Below are 15,848 nucleotides of genomic sequence, written 5' to 3'. Positions count from 1 at the left end.
AGTTTACTGTTTCAGTTAGTCATGAGGCCCCCTAGGGGTAGTGGGAGGTCAGAGCAGGAGTCCTGTGTGTGCGCACAGGGCTTCCCGATGTGGCAACAAGCCACACGTCCTCTCCTGATGACCTTCCATAGCACGGCACTATCCCTGGGGTAGAACCCAGGTTCCACTACCATTCTTGAGTCTATACCTCCCCTGATGACCATTTGGAATGGGTACTGAGGAGTGAAGGAGTTCTGTGGTTGCCTCATCTCCTAGCCCTACATGACTCTCCAGTGAATTGAGCCACGTTTCCCAGCAAGGAAGATGAATACTGCCTGAGGTTTGGGACCCGAAGGCTGGCAGATCCTTCAGAAATTCAAGGGAGACAAGATTGCTTCACAGTTCCGCCATCAGACTCCATATCCCTCTGCAAAGGGCACTTTTTTTTTTTTTTTTAAATTGTATGAAGGCATCATGGAGCCTGAGAAGTTACTGTGGCCCCGTGGGTCCCCTGCGGCCACTGTGTTGCTGTGTGCCTCCCTAGCAAATCCCATGAGCTTCTCTCAGCCTCAGTTTTCCTTTGCATTTGTAAAACGGGGGCCTGGACTAATCATGTCCCTCTTGGTTTCAAATGCCTGTGATTTAAACCCTGTCTCATAAGGAGGAGGGAGGAGAACCCAGATCGCATTGTCCTTTTGTTCAGCTTTTTTGGACACGCAGAACAAGGAAAGGGAGAACAGTTATCTCCCGAAAGCTGCCCCCCGCCCGCCCCCTTGCTTGTGACAGGTCGTATATTTGATTACGCAAAGCAAATTGGGAAATCATATCTCTGCAATCCCATCTGGGATTATTTATTTCGCCGCGTCCACAGCCGGTCAAAGTTGTGAGAGGATACAATGTTAAAAAGTAGCTCCCCGCGAGAGGAGGTGGATTCGAGTTCATCTCCAGAGAAACCAGAGCCATAACTGGCCACAGCAAAGCATTTCTGCGAGACCCAGAAATTTCTAAGTGTCATTCACCACCCCAGGTGCTCGCGGCAGGTTGATCTAGCTGGCGCCTCAAGCTGGTGATGCAGGGCAGGGGTCCTCCAGGGTCCAGCTTTGTCTCCAGGCCTGGGAAGCTGGAAAGTCGGGCCCTGGGGAGGAGATCAGGCTTGGAATTTCCCCCGACCTCGGGCTTTCTGTAGGCTAGTTCGCGGAGTTAAAATGACAACCATAAGCTAATACAAGTAACAACTTCCAGGTACTCCAGGGTCAGTATGGCCGGGTCACCGAGCCAGGGAATCTACAGTGTTCTGTCCTTTAAGGTTAACCCCTCTTCGCAGTTGGGGAAGAGTGAGGCGCAGAGGGAGGTGAAGGATCTTCTTCGCTACCACCCAGCCGAGGAGGAGCGGCAGACCCCGCATTTGAAGCCCGGTCTGCCATCTCCGAAACCCGGGCGCTCGGCCTCCAAGCCGGATCTACCACGCCGAGCCACCGCCCGGAAACCGGCCCACGGCCCGCTGCAGTCCGGAGGCCGGGGGCTCAAGGAACCCGGCGAGAGGTGGCCGACCAAACCGGGGGGAAGCCAAGCGCCCTCGAGTCTCACCCAAGCCGGCGTGGCCACGCGGGCTGGAGGCTCTGCGGGCGGCGGGCGGGGCGCGGGCGGGCCAGCGGGGTGCGCCGCCGCGGATGCTCGCGTGAGCGGGAGCTGAGCCGAAACGCGCTGCCCTCTTTTTCTTTCTTTCTTTCTTCTTCTTCTTTTTGGAGGGGTATTTGAAGAAAAAAAGAAAGACACCTTTACCAAGAAAAAGAAGAAAAAGACCCCTTCCCCCTTCCGCTTTGTTGTTCAAGTTCCCCTGCTGGACTTGGGAAAGGGGCTCTTCGAAGCGGGTAGGTCCGAGCTGTGCGGGAACTGGGGGCGGCGGTTAGGGTGAGAGAGATTTGGGGTGGGGGGAGGAGAAGGAAGCAGAGATAGAGAGGCGCTGAGCAGCTAAGAGAGGAGATTCCACGGGCCTCGCCCACCAAGCCAGACCCGCAGAGTCAAGGCAGCCCCGCTGCTTTGTCATTTACAAGAGGGACTCGGGCTAGCACTTGGTAATTTGGTGTCGGTTTACCAGGCAAGGGACTTCTGTTTCCTCACCTAACAGGTCCTCAACTCATGGCCTGACTCCTTTTTAGAGAGGAACCCGGAGAAAGGAACTGGACTCCCTGCGCCCTCGCCTTTCGGTCGAGCTTTCGAGGCTTTCGGCGGCCGGGCCGTTGGCCGATCAACCAACGAACGTTCATTGAAAGTTCCTACTAGGTGAAGACTACACGGAGGAAGGCCACTCTTCCCATCTGGCAGATGAGACAACTGATGCGCAGAAATAGAATTGACCGAGATCACGTGGTCAGTGGAACACGTCTACAGCCCAGGCTCTGACTCCTTTTGCTTCTGCATGTTTAAATAAGTTTGTGCAACCTTAGATTCATTGCTTTTTCATTTCTCCAGAAAAATGGAGATAATTTCTTGTTTAATATCGGAGTTCCTCAGACTTCCTGAAGTTCACCCCAAGATAAAAACATCACTTTCCCCACTCCCTTCCCACATACCTCACTTCTAAGCGATTGTTGGAATTGTGATACTCAGGGGGCCATTCGGGGCCAGGGAATGGAGTGTAATTCAACTGGATCGCGATTACAGCTGCAGGCCTCCCAGTGGCAGATGGTGTGCCGGGAAGGTGGTAGGACAGGTGGGGGGTGGGGTGGAGGGGGACAAGCGGAGTTGGGCTGGGAAGTATGGAGGAAGCAGTAGGGGCTGTCTTGTCGGTTTCTGCTAAGGGTGGAGGAGTGCTGAGAAGGGAGCGGCTCTGGGCCCACCCACCTGAAATCTGCGGGCCCAATCCCCTTGGCAAGCGGAAGAACGCCGCCTTCCCCACGTCCCGGCAGGAGAGGCCGGTCCAGCCGACCCACATTCTCGGGACCTTGCTTTCTCGGTTTGCTCCGAGTCCCAGGAGCCGGCACCACTGTCCTCGGGTCCTACTACCTCCCACACCCCCAGCCCCCATCTCCTGCCCTAGTTTTGCCCGCATGGTTTACTGTACACAAATCCCTCTTGTTTCCTCCTTTGTAGCAGCTTTTACAACTCCAACTAGTTCAAGGGCTGTCTGTCTGGTTTATTTTCTGTTTAGGAAATTGCCACGCAGTGCCCCTTTGCCCTCCTGTTCCTTCCCGGCTCCCCTTCCCCTCAAACTATTACCCCACATTAGCCAACCTACTTTCTTGATTTTGTTTCTTAATATTCAGAGTAACTAGTGAAGGGCTAATGATTTCATATCTTCCCCCGCAAAAGCAATAAATGAAATAAAAGCCCAGGGTGACAACCGCGCGCACACGCGGCCAGCCCTGGTGGAGGTTTGTCGTTCACTTTCACGTCGCAGGGGAGAAACACTGAAATGCGTGTTTGCAAAAGCAGAAATGTAGCTGGGAAGAACAGACGCAGAATAGTTGATACAAACGTGTTGTGTCCTGTTACAGGAGGGTTGCTCATAACGCCAGGTACAAAAATCAGACGGGGGGCCGGGGAATAAAATAAAAAAAAGGGGACCCATTGTGAGTCTTTGTGGTTGGGAGCGAAGTTTCTGAGACTTCAGAGAAGAGGCCGACCAGTCCATTGCTCTCCCAGCGACCACTGCGTGACCCAGGGCTCCTCTTTGAACCTCAGTGTTGTCTTTGGGGGAAAATGGGGAAAATAACACATTTCTGCTGTGGTTGAGAATCCAAACGCTCTAACGTAGGTGAACAAATGCACCTCGACGAGTATAAGAAACTACGAAAAAGGTAATAAAAATCATTGGTGTTATTAGTGGGGCCAAGCGAGAGGCACGAAAGGTCTGCGTGACGCTTTGTCTCGTGTCTGAGCGTGCACAGCTCCCAATTTACCCTCTGAGACGCCCAGAGCAACTGAGCAGCCTACTGCAATAATTAGGACTGTTTCTGTGCTTCCTTCGCTGGACATCGCGAGAGGCTCCGGGGAGAAGCACCCGCACGAAGGGAAATCCCAGTGTCTGGTTACCAGGAAAGAGCTTTGCAACTCTGCCAAAGGCTTGAGAATACCTGCGCGTCCCGCTGGCCGATCTCGTTACTTTCACAGTAATCCCTAAACTGCCCCCTTTCCACTGCTCAGAACGTGGTTAACTTCTTTCCATGGGCTCTGAGAAAAGAGACGTTAGAACCAGTTCAGCAATTTCCTTCTTTTAACACATATTTATCGCAGGCCTACTATGTGCTCAGTGCAATGGCACTCAATTTCCCAATCTCTCCTAAACCGATCCTGAGAGGCACTGATTATTTAAAGGTGTTACTAGAAATGCGTCTAAGTGATTTTAAATTCATTTCAAGAAATAAAATGCAACGTTGAAATAGGGGACTAATTCAACCTGTTGAAAACTTATTTAACATTTGCGTAAGGGATTTTTGAGACGGTAGAAAGTCTTTCTCTTTATAAATACGTCCATGCACACTAAAAAAGTCATCCTTAAAAAAAAAAACAGCTTCGTTTAAAAACATGCTTAGAGTGAATATATTGCACCTAAATCTCTTAATGGCATGTATTTCCGTCCCCGCCGCCCCACCAACTAACAGTAATTGATATCGGAGAAAAATGTAAGTGACGTGGGTGACTTGGCGACCTGCCTGCCTCGCGGGTTTGATGAAAGTTAACGAGGAACTACTTTGCACTTCAAGGATGAGCGGCACTAGGCACAAAAATATCTACAGATCATTTGTCCGTCAACCCGGCACTGTGGTGGTGCAAGGTAACCACTGATTTAGTCTTGCAGGAGAAAGTAGGATGCCGCTGTGCCCCCGATCAGAGAGGCCCCACTTCCGCGCCCAATTTTGGGTTATTGAGTCGCGGAAATACTGGAGATGCTGATAACGTAGAGACCAACACCAGTCTTTCTGACCGCTGCCTTGACTATTACCTTCTCTTGTGAACTACGCGATTCGTAAGAGTGTGTTTCTGCTTGTTTCCTATAGTCCGCGAGATAAATGGCGACTTCACCCCAGCAGACGCTGTCACACTTCGGGTTTAACGTAGGGACAGACGACCCCGCTGCACCGAACGCTGCGCGGGACGATTTTCGGGAGGAGCGCGGAAGGGAGGGGCGCGACGGCCGCGAGGGGGCGGAGAGCGCCAGGCCGGCGCGCCCCGGCCAATCAGCGTGCACACCGCCTGACAACCGTCCAATTAGAGGGCGCGGAGCTCGGGGCCCCGAGCCGATAATACTAGGAAAGGGAGCAGAGGCTGACTATTGCAGCAAGGGGCGCTGCGCCGCACGCCGCTGCGTGCGCCCGCCCGCCCTCCCCGAGAGCCCGAGATCTGAGCCAGGCCAGGGCGGCCCTACCTTCCCGCCCAGACTGGGTCCGAGGAAGCCGAAAGCAGCTTCAGCGAGGTGAAGCGCTCGGGGCTGCTAAGGACCGATTAGAACTTTGCAGAGTCGGGATGTGCGGGGCGAGGCCGCTGAGGACTTGATTCATCTTCTCCACCCTTCTCCCCTACTCCCCATCCACTGGGCTCCAGGCCTCCAGCTGTCAGCCCCCGATTTCGTGGCAGGGTGTGGCGACCCCGATTTCTTTTTGCAAGCACAGCCAGCAGCCCAAGAGCCAGGTCCCAAGGCTGGATATCTTTTTGCCTCGGCTGCTAGCCTGGGCCTCAGAGTCTTGGTGAGTGCTGTGATACTGTTCCGGGTGTCAGGGAGGGCAAAATCACCTTTTCTTATCTTTTCTATTTTACTTGCATGTCTTGCCTTTAAGTGCAAACCCTGCCCGATGTATACGGAGACCGTGCAGCTCAGCCCTGCGCGGCTCAAGCACTATTGAGGCTGGAAGGACATCTGCAGCTCCATGCCCAGTGTCCTTATGGGGCTCTGACAGGAGAAAAATTTTGGTTTTCAGTTGATTATTTGCTGGGGGTGGGGGGCATGAAAGGACCTTTCCAAGCTCAAAAAGGGGTCCTTGTGGTGGTGTAAGAGGATGAAAGGCACTTGAGAGGCGTAGGATGGTACTTTGCTGGGTCTGAAGGGCCCCTGTGATCTAAAGGAAAATGACTCTCCCATCGACGTTTTCCTATTCATCGTGGCCATACTAATTAGGTGTGGGGAAGCCTGACAAGTAGCCAAGGCCGGCCTAGTTGGACACAATACTTTTGTGTGTGTGAGCAGTGCGTTACCTAGGGACTTGTCCCAAAAGCGGGTGTAAAGCCAGAGAGGTCTGTGGTTAAAGGTCAGGTGCTCATAGAGCGCTTAGAATCAATAGATAAAAACCTTGTTGGGTTGGGGATTTCTGGGGACCCTAAAGATACGAGAAGGGCACTGTGGTGCAGATGTGAGGGACGTGTAGAGACAGGGCTCCTCAAGGGGCCAGGGGCGATAGACCAGGAGCTTGGGGCCCAAGGCCCGGGGTCGGTGCCTGACGGCGGTGGGTGCGCCTTGGGGTCTTTTCGTGTCTCCGCAGAGCGCAGGAGACTGAGCGTAGGCCGGAGCGAAGCGCAGTGCGCCATGGCAGGCCGGCCGGCAGCGGGCCCGGCAGCCGGAGACTGGGAGATCGACGTGGAGAGCCTGGAGCTGGAGGAGGACGGCCGCGGGCCGCCGCCGCCTACGCCGCCCGGGCCCAGCCCGCCGTCGGCCGACGGGGACGGCGAGGACGACGAGGACGAGGACGAGGACGACGACGCGGAGGACGAGGGCGACGGCCTGGACGCGGGCGCGTCCCCGGGGGTGCCGGGCCGGCCGGAGCAGCAGCGGGGACCGCCGCCGGGGCCAACCCCCGCGCCGCAGGCTTCGCCGCCGCAGGCCGGGCCCCCGGAGCGCGGCGCGAACGCGGGCGGCGGCGCGGAGCCGCGCAAGCTCAGCCGCACGCCCAAGTGCGCGCGCTGCCGCAACCACGGCGTGGTGTCCTGCCTCAAGGGCCACAAGCGCTTCTGCCGCTGGCGCGACTGCCAGTGCGCCAACTGCCTGCTGGTGGTGGAGCGCCAGCGCGTCATGGCCGCCCAGGTGGCGCTCCGGAGGCAGCAGGCCACCGAGGTGCGTACCCGCCGGGCCCCGGGTGGCGCCTCGCTGGGAGACCCGGGCCGCCGTGGGGGTCGGGCGCGGGGAGGGACGCGGCCGCTCCCGGTCCCCGGGCCGCGGCGCCAGGCGCTTCCTGGGCAGGGTGGTGAGGACACTTCTCTCCTCACGGTGGCCTGCGGAGTCGGGGCGGGGTGGAGTGGAGGCCGCGGGCAGCGCCGGGGGAACTTGGCCGAAAAGAAAAGCAGGCAGAGAGGCCTTGAAAGTGGCTCGGAACTTTGCGGGAAAGACTTTTTTTTTTTTTTATCTTTTATATGTTAAAAGTTTATTTTGGTGGTGCTGGGGGGAGGAGGAGGACGGTGGTCGCCGCAGTGCACCGCTTCTATCGTCCATCACTGCGGATCTCGGGAAAAGAACCAGGCAGCCGGTGGTGCGCTCCGCGCTCCCGCTGTCGCGGGCCACCTAAGAGAGGCAGAAGGTGCTGCCCACTTTACAGATGAGAGCAAAACGGCCTGACGTTAGGTGCCCGCAGCCCAAGGTCATGAAGCCAGAAGCTTCTGACCTCTGAGCCGGTGGAAGGATCCCTGCTGCCTCGCACCGTGGGGCTCCAGCTGTGAGAGCCAGGGTTTTCTTTAAGGGTGAGGCTCTTTTTGAACTGAGGATTTCGCGTTTCCTTGTGTTCCTGCGCACGGAGAGCTCAGAGCGAGGGAGGCTGCGCGGGGTCCCCTCTCCCAGATTCAGGGCGTGGGAAGATTTTTGCTTTTACTTTTTGGCGAGGAGGGAGTGGGGAGTGGATCACCATACACACAGAAGGCAGGGACCCTACTGGAAAGTTTCCCAAGGCTCCGGAGAGTGTGCGCTGGATGCCCCAGGTGGCCTTGGCCCTGGGCTGGGCCTGCCCCCGCCTGCGGTGCGTTTCGCCGGTGTCTCCTGGGTCCCTCGCGGGCGTAGAAGGGCCCAGAATACCACCGACCTGGCGGTGAGGGAGGGAGCCAAGTCGGGTTTCCCCTTGTCCCTCCGTCTGAGGGTGCTAGCCTTCCTGTATCCCAGTCTCCCAGTGTTTTGGGCCAGGCTCGGGAGAGTTTGTGAGACCGGTACCCTCATACTTCTCCTTCAACCCCCTGCGCCCCATCGCACCTGCCCTACTGCGAGGAGAAACCAGCTCCGCCTCACTGCTCCGTGGCAGGCCATGGGCACCCTTGGCCCTACCTCTGGATGCCTGGGACACAGTTGTCCCCCACAGCTCTCCTTCAGGGCCTGGCTCCTATAGTCTCCACTGTGGATTTTGCCTTCCTGTGGGATGTCCCCTAACTTCTGGCTGTGGGATGAATCTGGGGTGACTCTAGCAAAGTGGCCCTAGAGAAAATCTGCCCCACTCCCCATCAACTGAAGTTGGCCGGTTCAGACAGAGCTTCCAGCTTGTTGCCCTGGAATTAAGGGGTGCTGGTGTAAATTTGTTTAGAGTCATTTTTTGACATGGGTTGGGAAAATAAATACATCTGGGGGGGTTGCTGATAACCCTTCCTACTCCTTCCTGTCCCACAATTTCTTTTAGAGCATTGTTGATTATGTTTCTTGTATTTACAGGACAAGAAGGGGCTTTCCGGGAAGCAGAATAATTTCGAGCGCAAAGCTGTGTATCAGAGGCAAGTCAGGGCACCCAGTTTGCTGGCCAAAAGCATTTTAGAAGGTAAAGCAATGCAGAATTATCCTTCAGCCTTTTAAACCAAGTTCTGAGGGATTCCCATTATTCACACATATGGCATTTTTATTAACCTGTGAAGGAGCAGTCTGAGGGGAGGGTGCTTTTTATTAGGAAGTTTTGCTCTAGGGAAGAAATCAGGATGTGGGAAAATGGATCTCACATACCTCCTGAGGTTTTCGTCACCGATAATTCTGCTGTCTGCTTAATAGTTGTTGTCTGCTTAATAGTTAAGGGGTTAACATGGAGTGCATTTGAAATTTGCCCGAGCATGAGGGATGCGCAAAGATCCACTGCCACCTGATCGTGGAGTGAAGAAGGAAATAAATTTTTAAAAAATTATTTGGTTGTCCTTGGAGCTACAATAAGTCAAGTAAGGAGGTGAACAGCTACCCACACCGATAAAGACCTCTAGTCTGGCTGATCCAACCTCTAATACCACTCTTTTTCACGGTACTGTATTCCTCCGTGGATTAGCTACATAATTGTGGTTATTCACATCTCAGTTTACCATTTCTGACAGTCAAGATTGTAGAATCTGGAAGAGGTTTTGAATCACAGGAGAGAAGTGGAGGTTGAAGTTGAATTTGAACAGCGTGAATTCTGTCTCTCTACCATGTTTTCATTTTCTCTAAAGCGTGGGGATACATTGATTTTTCTTAAAATATTGCTGATTTTTAAAAGCAACACTGGGGATGGAATTTATTTATTGGTCTGATAAGTAATACATTGATCACCTTTCACCATGTAAATAAAGGAAAGTTTATATTTGTTCTAATCACTGTCCCTTCATAAGATTCAGGTTGAAAAGCAGGTTTTTTTGTTTTAAGTAGATATTTGAATTCTGTTTTTTTCTTATGTGGCTTCTGAATTGAGTTGGTTCTACACAGGTTTTAAAGCTTGTTCATAGTCTTGCCTTGTCCTGTATACTTCTGACCTTAGAATGGTTTCTCATGTTAATGAATTTGGTTACAAACTGGGTAAACAGATTTATAGCCATAGGGACCACACGGATAGATTGAAATGGTGCCAAAGCAACCTGAGGAGTGGGAGGGCTAAATGGAATAGTAAATTCAAGTAAATAACATCCTGGCAAAACCTACCATGGAACTGGAAACATTAATTTTCAAATTTTATTTTATTTGCAAATGAGGATGATGGGTTTGTCACTATGTAAACAAACATCACAATGGATCCTTCAAACAAATTTGAGAGCAGCCAGTGCTTGGCGTTAGTGAAATACTTTTATGCTGCCAGGAATTCTATTTATGTCATGCTAATCTTCGTTTTTTTTTTTTTTTAACTTTGTCCTTATTCATAAAATGTGCACTGACTTTATATTGTAATGTTTGCTTGTTCAACCATTTTGGTATCTGGCCAACATGATCAGAACTTGGGGAAAATGTTTTAGATCAGTTCTTTTCAATATAGCTGCTGGTCTCTCCTCTGCCTTTACTGTTGTTTGCTTGTTCCTACCTCCAGCCTGGGGGTGGGGCCTGGTTAAATCACGGCAGAGTCGGCTGGACTAGTTAACAGCTCTTTTCAATTTTCTGTGTTTCTCTGTTTCCTTAAGTCTCTCTTCTCTTTTTCTCCCCACTAATCTGCTGTAACTTTCTCTTTTTCCCTAGTTCTTCTTGGATTTTTCTACACCTGTAACAATGTGTATATAATGAACCATCTTTAGAAAAGAGCAGTGCCATCAGCTTTAGGAATAGAGATCTTTTTTAATAACGGAAAAAGATGACATGGATAGTAAGAAAGCGTTGACTGAAGCAAGATGAGCAGGCTTGTCTCTTACTGTGTAGGAGCCTGGGAAGTGTGTTACAGTTTCAGCCTGTGATGATGAAACAACAGACAGTTACCATATGGCTCTCCTGCTCCCCAAAGAGACCCATTTTAAACCTAGCCTATACTTTTGCTTTCTGTGTAAAAGATGAATGTTTTGGAACTGTAAAGTGTTCTTGTTCCGCCGACTTGCAGTGTTTCTGTTGCCTTCTCGGTTTCCAGATTTGTCTTCCCTAGATGTTAATCTCTTCTCCTGTGCAATGCTTGCTTATTTTAGGCTACCGCCCCATTCCAGCCGAGACTTACGTGGGAGGGAGCTTACCCCTACCTCCCCCGGTAAGTGACCGGATGCGGAAAAGGCGGGCCTTTGCTGATAAAGAGTTGGAGAACATTATGCTGGAGAGAGAATATAAAGAGAGGGAGATGTTGGAAGCGTCCCAAGCTGCTGCCTTGTTCCTGCCCAACCGCATGGTGCACGGACCTGAATATAACTCCTACAAAAGCACCTATAGCCCCACCCCAGTGGAACCGCCAAACAAAGACTTCTGCAATTTTCTGCCCACCTGCCTTGACCTAACCATGCAGTATTCAGGGACTGGGAATATGGAACTCATTTCTTCCAATGTCAGTGTGGCCACGACTTACAGACAGTATCCCTTGTCCTCAAGATTTTTAGTTTGGCCCAAGTGTGGCCCCATCAGCGACACTCTTCTCTATCAGCAATGCCTGCTAAACACCACCACTTCGGTTCAAGCCCTGAAGCCTGGGGCCAGCTGGGATTTGAAGGGGGTGCGAGTCCAGGATGGACTTGTGGCAGAACACGACGTGATGCCCCCCAAACTAGAAGGCTCGCTGCTTCTGCCTCACGCTCCGGAGGTCCAGACCGCGAGAGGTGACCTTCAGGGTCACCAGGCTGTCCCCGAGAGGTCTGCATTCTCCCCACCCAGACGGAATTTCTCTCCCATTGTTGACTCGGACTCCCTGGCAGCTCAAGGGCACATCTTAACCAAGATCAGCAAAGAAAGCACCAGGCACCCTCTGCCACTTAAACATAATCCATTCCACTCATTATTCCAGCAAACTCTGAATGACAAATCAGGTCCTGAGTTGAAAACACCATTTGTCAAAGAGGCCTTTGAAGAGGGCCCTAAGAAACACAGAGAGTGTTTAGTCAAGGAGAACCAGAAGTACACATTTACAATAGACAGATATGCCAAAGACCTTTTCGTAGCCAAACAAGTTGGAACAAAACTCTCTGTGAATGAACCGCTGTCATTTTCTGTTGAGTCTATTCTTAAGAGGCCTTCATCTGCCATCACTCACGTCTCTCAGTGAAAGGCTGCTTACACAGAAAGCTGGATTTTCTGCCATCTCAGAGGGGTCTTACCAGTTGCTACTTTTTTTTTTTAAAGAAGAAAAGCTAAGATGTTTGTATAAAGAAATTTCTAATGTAAATGGTGATGATTTAAAAAATTATATCTATTCATATGCATGTACCTTTTCTCACATAAATATATTTAAAGATGGAAATTGCTTATGTGCAAACTGTAAAGTTCTGTGCTTTACACAGCGTTTCAAAAAGCAATAAAGTTGACACTGTCTTCTAAAAGACCCAGTATTTGCAGAAGCACCTAGTTGTCTCTGTCTACATGAAAAACCAGTGTCCATGAAATATATTCTGTATTTTTCTGTGATTCTGTGTAGTTTCAAGTGCTCTCAGTGTTCACTGGGGGCCACGGGAGATACCTTATAGTGCCTTAGTTTTGCATTTTAGAGGGCGTGTAAATTTAGCTGTTCAAGACTGAGGCAAAAATAGCTTTAAGGAGAACATAGAACAGGTTTGCATGTCTCTAGAATCATAATTTTACGTGATTGGACAAAGGGGAATTAATTTGCGGGAAAATCAAGTTTAAGATCTTATTTAGATGATGACCTGAGTTCTCGGGATGGATGTCTTTTAGCTTTCTGAGTCCTGGTTTCCTTTCCTGATGAGATGTGTATTTGGGGCCTCAAGCTTCCTTCCTAGATTGAACTTTCTATGATTTCTAGGTGGCAAGGGGTCACAGAGCAGGTTCACTTGTCAGGTGCGGTTGGTTCAAACCATGAGAGTGTATGGTTGAACTCCTCTCAGCTCTGTTATTTCACTGTTTCCTAAGGACTGGCGACAGCAGACATTGAGAGGTGGGCACAGTCACGACCCGTTGGTGTGCGGGGATCAGCTTGATGCTCCCACATTGTCACCAGTGCCAAAGGCTTTCAGTGTAGCTTTAAACAAAATCGCTATTCAAATTGCTTCAGCTGACAGTTGCCTAAGCCTGCAGATATTTATCACAGCCTGAGGGTGACTTCTTGAGTCTTAACCCCACTCCCCCCATTTTTGAGTTCATTACCCCATAGTTTTGCTCAATAAAATGTTAATAACTATTGTTCTATGTGATTGATAAAGTGAGAGTAAGACATTTATGGCAGTATTAAGTTTATCTCTGAAGACCTCATCTGTGGACCCCAAATGAAGTTCTAAGATGCCTCGTCATTTCAACCCAGAAAATCGGGAGCCAAACATCCCACCTTTAGTTTTGCAATGGAGTTGTTACTTCCAATTCTCCTCTCACTTGGGGAACAAGAACACTCGTTGGGGCATGTGGAATGTGCCAAGAGGTTTGGCAGTTTAAAGAGTTTCTTTCTTGCTCTGGAAAACATTTAAAATTACTTAAAAATGATTTTGCTACTGATGAGCTCATGTAAACCTCCAGGGGTTCTCTGAATTGTTGCTTAAAATTAGAATCGATTTCAAAAACAACAAGCCAAGCCTTAGATTGATTTCCAGTTTGTTCTTGTAAAATAATATTTGGTTTGATTGAGTCAAATTTACTTATTCTTACTGTTGCAAAAGCCAGAGCAAATGGAAGTTTGCCAGAGGGAAAGAAAATGAAAGAGGACAGAGCTCACTATGACGGAGATTATCATCATTAAGTGGAAATATGTTTTCCAGCCACGAATGCCCTGGTGTCTGGGACAGAATCTAACTTCATTCACCCCTCCTGCTCCTCCAATCATCTTTTTTATCTATATAGTTGTTAATTTTTATCTTCTTATCAGGAATTTACTTTTTTGTGTCCAGTGTGAAGTGTAAACTTAGCATTCAGCCTAAGTACCACAGAGGTAATGCGGGAAACACATCACAATAAGCCCATGGGAAAAAATCCCAAGGGGAAAAAAAATCCCATGGAGAAGGCTTTCTTAATCCAAACATGGATTTCCTCTCTTTCTTACTCTATTTTAATAATTTAAATACTTATATGGGTCAATTTTTTTCCCTTTTGTGTTCAGTGAACATTTTGGGACATCTTTTCTGTCCTCTATCATTTTAGTCTCGTTAAGTGAATACAGTTGGTTGTGGATATTAGTGGTTTTTCTCACATTACCAGTGACGAGAATTTTTTTTTTTAAAGATTTATTTATTTTTATTTGAGAGAGAGAGAAAGAGAGCCAGCATGTGAGTGGGGGAGGGCAGAGGGAGAGAAGAGGACTCCCCACTGAGCATGGAGCCCTATGCAGGCATGACATGGGGCTCAAGGAGGGGCTCAAGGACGGGCTCAAGGAGGGGCTCCACACAAGGCTCCTGTCTTAGGAACTTAAGATCATGACCTGAGCCCAAACCAAGAGTCAGATGCTTAACCGACTGAGCCACCCAGGTGCCCCACCAGTGACCAGAATTTTATTGTTCTTGAACATTTATAAGGATCAATACTTAAAGTCATATAATTATTATTATATCCTGCATCAATTCTGCTATAATGATGAGTTCTTGGGATTTCAAACCTACGATCAGCCACTCCAATATTTGTGCTTGCCTTGTTGTGTCTTCTCATCATTTCACTTTGATCAAAGCTGTTTGATTCTGTAGAATCTTCCAAGAACACTGTCATCGACATATCAAATCAAACTTGTGGTTCAGTTTAAGCATTTTTTATGTTCAAGGCAATAAATGGATTGGCTTTCATTATTTTTAAGAATGTAAAGAAGAATAAAACATGGACCTTTTCCTCCATTTAACTCACAATAAAATAATGCAGCTTTAATGACATATTTTCCTTCCATCTCAACTGGTCAAACATTATGATTTTTTGCTCAGTTTGTAGTCATAGATAGTTTACAACAGTGCTTCCCGAACTTGAATGGACAATCACCTGGGGATCTTGATAAATGCAGATTCTGATTTTCTGTAGGTCTGGGGAAGGGCCTGAGATTTTGCTTTTCTAAAAAACCCCAAGGGATACTGGTGTTGCTGCTCTCCAGCCCGCACTTTGAGTAGCAAATGTTTACATTTCTGTTATTTCAGTGCACATTTAATATACTCCTCTGTGGATTTTGAGTTCTAATGCAATGGAGTTATCATAAATAATTTAATATATGTGAATAATTGAAAAAACATTTCCCTCCAAATTCGCAGACTCTACAACATTCAGAGGGAATCACGTTGTAAAATGGGCGTTGGTGATTATGAAGCGTCAGTGGAGGTTCATCAGTTGTAACTCATGTACCTCTCTGGTGGGAGATTTGTTATTGGGGGACGCTATGTGTGTGTTGGGATTGGGGGGGAATATGGAAAATCACTGTACCTTTCTCTTAATTTTGCCCTGAGCCTAAAACTATTCTAAAAAAATAAAATAAAATAAAGGCAATTGAAAGAAAATCCTTTTTTAGCCGTTTGGTGGCAGAAAAAAAGTAGGACAAGACCTAGGCATAGTCCTAAAGAAGACAAATTGCTTCCCTCTCTCCTTTATTAAAACTAGAAGATCTTTTAGTTTGGTTAAAAAATATTTTTTTTAACTGTGGTAAAATATACATCACATAACATTTACCATTGTAACCATTTTTAAGGGTACAGTTCATTGATATTAAATATATTCACACTGTTGTGCAACCATCACCACCATCCATCTCCAGGACTCTTTATCTTGCAAAACTGAAACTCTGAACTCCTTACACAATAACTCCCTCCTCCCCACTGCTCCTGGAAACCATCATTCTACTTTCTGTCTCTATGAATTTGACTACACTAGTTACCTCATATTAAGTGGAACGATTCTGTATTTTTCCTTTTGTGAAGAGCTTATATCACTTCATGGTTCAGTTATATTCTGGCATACATCAGAATTTCCTTCCTTTTTACTGTTGTATAATACTCCATTGTGTGTATACACCACACTCTGTTTATCCATTCATCTGTCAATGACCACTTGGGTTGCTTCCATCTTTTGACTTTTGTGAATAATGTTGCTGTGAACATGATGTGCAAATATCTCTTCACTCAGTCCTCATGTCCTGATTTCACCTTCTTCCCATCTTCAG

The 15,848-nt window shown here is 48.9% G+C and overlaps 1 protein-coding gene and 1 long non-coding RNA gene across 3 annotated transcripts; both read left to right on the top strand.

Annotated features, from left to right (window-relative positions):
- The first annotated feature begins 847 nt into the window (after nt 1–847).
- On the top strand, nt 848–2,427 carry LOC118528900 (uncharacterized). The gene is made up of 2 exons (XR_013443667.1): nt 848–1,850; nt 2,108–2,427. It is a non-coding gene; the product is annotated as an uncharacterized LOC118528900 (long non-coding RNA).
- A 2,843-nt stretch (nt 2,428–5,270) lies between these two features.
- Nucleotides 5,271–12,111, top strand: DMRT2 (doublesex and mab-3 related transcription factor 2). Of its 2 annotated transcripts, none has more exons than XM_036081566.2 (4): nt 5,271–5,666; nt 6,456–7,024; nt 8,594–8,696; nt 10,771–12,111. In XM_036081566.2, exons 2-4 carry the CDS (start codon nt 6,500–6,502, stop codon nt 11,826–11,828), a joined length of 1,686 nt encoding a protein of 561 aa, XP_035937459.1. In that variant the 5' UTR covers nt 5,271–5,666; nt 6,456–6,499; the 3' UTR covers nt 11,829–12,111. The 2 variants fall into 2 exon arrangements, with proteins under 2 accessions (XP_035937459.1, XP_035937460.1); XM_036081567.2 differs by having other exon boundaries at nt 10,337–10,910.
- The last annotated feature ends 3,737 nt before the right edge of the window (nt 12,112–15,848 follow it).

Source organism: Halichoerus grypus, chromosome 14 (genome assembly GCF_964656455.1).
Source record: "Halichoerus grypus chromosome 14, mHalGry1.hap1.1, whole genome shotgun sequence".
Lineage (NCBI taxonomy): Eukaryota > Metazoa > Chordata > Mammalia > Carnivora > Phocidae > Halichoerus > Halichoerus grypus.
Note: the sequence above shows the minus strand (reverse complement) of the source record. Positions and strands in the feature narration are given on the sequence as shown.

Excerpts from the sequence above, each read along its gene's own strand:
- DMRT2 (XM_036081566.2), top strand. The coding sequence starts at position 6,500 with ATGGCAGGCCGGCCGGCAGCGGGCCCGGCAGCCGGAGACTGGGAGATC. Across the intron at positions 7,025-8,593 it reads GGAGGCAGCAGGCCACCGAG|GACAAGAAGGGGCTTTCCGG; the intron begins GTGCGTACCCGC and ends TTGTATTTACAG. Across the intron at positions 8,697-10,770 it reads GGCCAAAAGCATTTTAGAAG|GCTACCGCCCCATTCCAGCC; the intron begins GTAAAGCAATGC and ends TGCTTATTTTAG.